Here is a 5,505-nt window from a genome sequence, read left to right as displayed (position 1 = left end):
CCGTCAGTGCCGGTACTGGAGCGCGGATGCCCCCAGAGCAACGTGCACGTCCCGCTTCTGCACACAGTAGGCGCCCAAATTTCAGGCATACCCTGGGCCCGGCCCGCAGCTCCCGTCCAGTGCGGCGGAAGCGGCGCGGGACTACATCTCCCAGCATGCCCCCCGCGGCCCTGAGCGAGGCGAGGCACGGTGAGTCAGAGCCGCACAGTAAATATTTGTATTAGCCGGAGCCGGCTCGCTAATGGTGGACGCGTGAGGCGGAGGAGCGCGCGGCGGCGGGAGGCCGGAGCGGGCAGGCGGCGGTGGCGCCATGTCCGTGAACATGGACGAGCTCAAGCACCAGGTCATGATCAACCAGTTCGTGCTGACGGCGGGCTGCGCGGCCGACCAGGCGAAGCAGCTGCTGCAGGCGGCCCACTGGCAGTTCGAGGTGCGCTGTCGGGCCGGGGCCCGGGTGCGGGTGTCCGTCACGCCTGGAGGCGCCGGTTGCGGGTTGTGTGCGGGCTGGTGTGGACACGTGCCGCTGCGCGCTGCGCTGCGCTGAGGCCAGGCCCGCGCACTCGGCCCGGTGTCCCGGCGGTCGCGCGCCCCGGCGTCCGGGCTCTATCGCGCACACGCGGCGTGCGGGTCAGGCCCGGCTGCGCGGCCGCGTCTACGCGGCCCCCGGAAACGCCGCCGGCTCGGGGTGGGTGGGAGGGGCAGCCTGCCCCGCAGCGCCCCGAATCCCCGCCCCCCAAGTCCCCGGTCGGTCGGGTTGCGTGGACCCCCCCACCAACACACACACTTTTTGTTCGAGTAACGGCCAGGGCGGGGCGGCACAGCGGCCCGGACGGACAGTCGGGCGGACGGCCGGAAGGAAGACGCCCCAGGCCTGGACTGAGCTGGACCCGCGTCGTCCCCACCTCGGGAGCCGCGGGGTCGGGATGAGGGAGCCCCGGGCCCGCGGGCGGAGTCGACCGGCGTGTGTGGGTCTGAGAGTCTGCGTACCTGCTGGGCAGCTGGGCGGCGCGTGTCCACGTACATGTGCATTTGTGTTTACGCACGCGCCACGCTACGTGTGGGCATGTTGGCGTGTGTGTAAACACGCAGTCCACCCTGGGAGCGGGTGCGGTGTGTGTGTGCTGTGTGCTGTGTGTACACACGCACGTCGCCGTTTTGCAGACGGTTCCCACGCGCGTACACACGAGGGTATGGGTGGTGTATTGGAGCCCCACACAACAGCTGCAGGTGTGCATCTGTGTACCCCGCTCTAGATGCGTGTCCTGTGCCCTCCTCTGTGCTGGCTGACGAGTCTACCTGCACAGTGCATGGCATGGTGTACGCGGTTCAGTAGCTCTCAGCCAGCCAGGCTCCCATGCCCCAGGCCTCCCTGACTCAGGGAGCAGTAGTGCCCAGGGCTTGTGCTCTTGTGCTGCCAAGAGGCCACCTGGCCTTCACTAACTCAGCCACCCCAGAAATAACCCAGGGTGGTATCTAGGGATGAGGCCAGAGCCCCTGAGCTCCGCCTCTCACAGGTGTAAGGCTACAGCCCCAGCCAGCCTGTAGAGTTTGTGCCCAGTGCAGGTTTAGGATCCTAGTTTCTCGTTGGGGAGCCAGCCCCGGGAAGTTTTGGGAAGTTTTGGGCCGCCGAGGGGAACAGGGAAGAGGCAGGAGACTGGAGTTTCCTGCAAGTGGGATAGGGATCAGAATTCTCCCTGAATGTTGGGACACTGAGGGGAGATGGTAGCGAGTCCTCCCAGAGGAATCTTTGCTCACTTTCCTACCAGAGGTCTTAGGGGAACAGCTGACCCCGGGCTGGTCCTCACATCACAAGATGGGAGGCCACTTTGTCTCTCTGGGCAGGTCCCACCCTCTGGCCTCAGTTTTCTCAGCTATACCTGGGTGGGTGGGTGTTGACCTCTAAGGAGTGAATGGCCAGCTGCCCCCAACCGTGGCAGCCCCACCCTGCAGGAAGCTCCCTAATCAGCCCGTTTGTCTCAAGAGCTGGATGTGGCAAAACTTGCAAAACCACATTCATGGCAGTTTGCTTGAGTCCCACATCTGCATATATGGCTCCCTCCCTGCCTGGGGCTGGGAAGGCAAGGTGTCCGGTGGGAAGGGGCCCTGCCTGTCGGCACTCTCAGCCCAGTCACAGAGCCTGGTACCAGCTGGGCAGTCACTCAGGCAGCATTGGTTGGTGTCGCTTGGTCACAGGAATTGGAAATGTAGCTTTGAAGATTGAAATGCTTGGGGAAAAACTCTGATCTCAGGAGGGGCAGGTGCAGCGTGCAGACTAGGAGGCTCTGGTGGCCCCAAAGGGTAGGAGCCCTGTGCTCCAGGCTCCCTGAGTCTCAGTTTCATCATGTGTAAAATGGGGATACAGAGAGTATGAAGGTTCACTTAAGGTGAAATGGGTTTTGAACATTCAGATCTCAGATCTCTTACTGAGAGTGAGTAGGGTTCCTCATGGCTAATTCCCCTCTGTGTCCTCCACGCCTGGCTGGCAGCATACTTGGGCTGAGGGCTGGTCCAGCTGGAGGCCATGTTTTGAGGTCACATTCTCTGTGATTTGGGTGTTGATGAGGACAGAAGGCTGCTAGGGGAAGGGAACCAGTGTGCTTTATGATTGGGGGAGCATTAAGAAGGCAGGAAAGGGGCAACCGTTTCTCCTTGGAATCCTCATACACAGCAGTGGCCTTTGGAGCTGCTTTTGGGGGAGGAATGGTTTGGTGTGTCTCCTGGGGGGGGGCGTGTCACAAGGAGGCGCTTAGAGACCAAGGCCCTCCCCCAGATTCCACACCCGTTTTTGGGGACATCAGGGTAGGGCGTCTCCAGCAGGAAATTCCCAGAATAATTCATTTGAATTTACTTTAATAATGAAACCCCCACAGTAAGCCCTGGGAGCCAGACTGGATTTTCTGGTGTGTTGGGAGTAGGGAGGGTGTTAGACGGGGCTGGGCTGGGGCTGCGAGACTGAGGGAGCATCAATAGAGGACAGAGCAGAGCGCCTGCAGAGCCTTCGCACACTTGACGGGCTCCCTCACCCAGTGCTTTCGCAAGAGCAGCTGGTTCCTTTATTTTTCTGGACGCCCCTCCTGCAGGGGCTGAACCAGGACACACCAACACCAGTGGAGGCCGCCCTGGAGCCCCTCCCCCCAACCCCCCAGGGCCACTAGATGAGCACTAGATGGGCTGCCACCCCCTCCTCAGGATCCTGGGTGCAAACCTCACCTCTGCCTTCCTCCTGCTCCATCATCTTGGGAGCATTCCAAGGAGGGCTCAGGTGACAGGACAGGAGTGCAAAACCCAGACCATCCTACTTAATTTCGGCTCTCCCAGCAGGACTGTGGATCTTAGGAGGTCACTGCTACAAGGGAGGGGAATCTGCAGTCCACCTAGTCCAGTCTCCTGTGGTGTGGATGGAGAAACCGAGGACCAGACCAGGGCAGGGTCCCTTGTTCAGCCCAGGAGAGGGGTAGAAGGGTCACAGACTCTTCAACACCTAGGGGCCTTTGCCATCTTCTGGCTCAGAGACAAAGAAATTGAGGCTCAGAGAGGAGTAGGGATTTGTCACCATGGACTTGGTAACAGTCAGGTTGAAATCTCCTGGAGGTCTTTCCCCATGAGACAGGCCCCTACGTCACGGTGACGATACCAGGTAGGTATGATTTGGAAGCCCCTGGCTGCCAGGTGGCAGGAATGACACGAGGGTCTTCCCTGACCGCTGGACCTGCCCAGGGCTGACAGGCACTTCATCTCTCCTACTCAGTAGGCAGGGCCACAGGGGTCCTGAGGGTAAAGTCAGCCTTTCTTCCCGCAGACGGCCCTCAGCGCCTTCTTCCAGGAGACCAACATCCCCTACAGCCACCACCACCACCAGATGGTAAGTGCCGGGCAGCCCCAGGGCAGCCATGCAGGATCTCCCAGTTTGGGGTAGGGGGAAGCCGCCCAGGCCTGAGGAAGGTGCAGTGGCTCTCAGCTGTGGAGGGGCTCCTGGGATGGGACTTCCTTGGGGCTGGACAGCAGGTACAGTGGGCCACCCATCTTGGGCACCACACCTTTCCTTTCTGAGCTCCCGGCTGGTGGACCACCTGGGATTTGGGGTGCATCCAGGGAAGGGGTACAGGTCTCCCCCTAGGAGGCAGCGGAGGCACGGGGCCCTCCTAGAAAGGGAAGCTCACCCTTCTTTGTTCCTCTTCTCCCCACAGATGTGCACTCCTGCCAACACCCCCGCCACACCCCCCAACTTCCCTGATGCCCTCACCATGTTCTCCCGTCTCAAGGCCTCCGAGAGCTTTCACAGTGGAGGCAGCGGCAGCCCGATGGCTGCCACGGCCACATCGCCCCCGCCGCACTTCCCGCATGCCGCCACCGGCAGCTTCGCGGCGCCCAGCTGGCCAACTGCGGCCTCGCCGCCAGGCGGGGCACAGCATCACCAGCCGCAGCAGCCGCCCCTGTGGACTCCGGCACCTCCTTCCCCGGCGTCAGACTGGCCACCCCTGGTCCCCCAACAGGCCGCCTCAGAACCCAGGGCCCACCCTGCCATGGAGGCCGAGAGATAAAGGAGGCCCCTCCCCCCTCCCGGAGGCCAGGACCCCGTGGGGCGGGGGAGAGGATGTCTCTGCGGGCCCCTTCACCCTCCTCTGTCTGCACCCCCCTTCCCCGGAGCCCTGGAGGGGAGAGACCGGACCCTCGTGCCAGCACACAGGCTGCCCACACGCGTGCCTGGCAGAGCAGGCATGCAGCACCCAGCTGTGGTGGATTTGGTTCCCAGTCATCTGGGTGCTGGTGGACAGAACTTCAGAGAACAAGCAGCCTTCCCCAGAGGACTCGCCTGCCCTACCCCGCCCTGCCCCGGGGGGCTGCGGAGAACTGCCGAGGCGGAGACTCGGCCGGCTTCTGCCTCGGAGCTCCTTGGGGGCCGGCAGACCTAGATCCCAACCCTCGGGAATGCAGAGCCTTCTCCGCATGTGTGCGTGTAGCTGTGTCTGTGTATTTATATGTATGTCGCCCTTCAAGAAGCAACCTAGTTTATGGGGCAGCTGGACTTTGCATGTTAGAGTGAGCCCCCAAGTCCCTTGCCCGCTGTCCCTCTCCCCAGGGCCCTGTCCCTCTCCTCTGCCCCCTCGGCAGCCAGCCTTGCTGTTCCCTGCAGAGAAAAGGATTGTGGGAAACTCCAGGACTCTTCCCACCCATCCCCCAGTGCCTGCCTGCTGGGGCTGCCTGCATGTCTCCCCCAGAGCCCGGGGGGTACCCCATTCCCAGTCTTTTCCCCCTTTTAACAAAGGAGAAGAAAGAGTTCCAACCCACCACCAGGCTCTGTGGTCTTGCCTCGTATCCTAAGCTTTGCTGCCAGCTGGCTCAGCGTGTTGGGGGAGAGTGCCAGCCGAACCCAGAGCAGAGGCCCACCCCCCAGTACCGCCTGGCTCCACACTGCTCCTGTCTGTCGCTGTCTTTTCAACCACAACATGCTCTGGAATCTTCCTACCCCAGGCTTTTCCCATGAAGTTAGTTCCTGGCCTGTGT

General features: G+C 62.1%; 1 protein-coding gene across 1 annotated transcript; it reads left to right on the top strand.

The window, feature by feature from the left end:
* The first annotated feature begins 201 nt into the window (after nt 1-201).
* On the top strand, nt 202-5,288 carry UBALD1 (UBA like domain containing 1). Its single transcript, XM_006204424.4, has 3 exons — nt 202-430; nt 3,800-3,862; nt 4,188-5,288. Exons 1-3 carry the CDS (start codon nt 311-313, stop codon nt 4,539-4,541), a joined length of 537 nt encoding a protein of 178 aa, XP_006204486.2. The 5' UTR covers nt 202-310; the 3' UTR covers nt 4,542-5,288.
* The last annotated feature ends 217 nt before the right edge of the window (nt 5,289-5,505 follow it).

The sequence above is a fragment of the Vicugna pacos genome, chromosome 18 (genome assembly GCF_048564905.1).
Source record: "Vicugna pacos chromosome 18, VicPac4, whole genome shotgun sequence".
In the NCBI taxonomy this organism is placed as follows: Eukaryota; Metazoa; Chordata; class Mammalia; order Artiodactyla; family Camelidae; genus Vicugna; species Vicugna pacos.
The sequence above is the reverse complement of the archived record's forward strand: the minus strand, read 5'-3'. Positions and strand labels throughout refer to the sequence as shown.

Excerpts from the sequence above, each read along its gene's own strand:
- UBALD1 (XM_006204424.4), top strand. The coding sequence starts at position 311 with ATGTCCGTGAACATGGACGAGCTCAAGCACCAGGTCATGATCAACCAG. Across the intron at positions 431-3,799 it reads CGGCCCACTGGCAGTTCGAG|ACGGCCCTCAGCGCCTTCTT; the intron begins GTGCGCTGTCGG and ends TTCTTCCCGCAG. Across the intron at positions 3,863-4,187 it reads GCCACCACCACCACCAGATG|ATGTGCACTCCTGCCAACAC; the intron begins GTAAGTGCCGGG and ends TTCTCCCCACAG.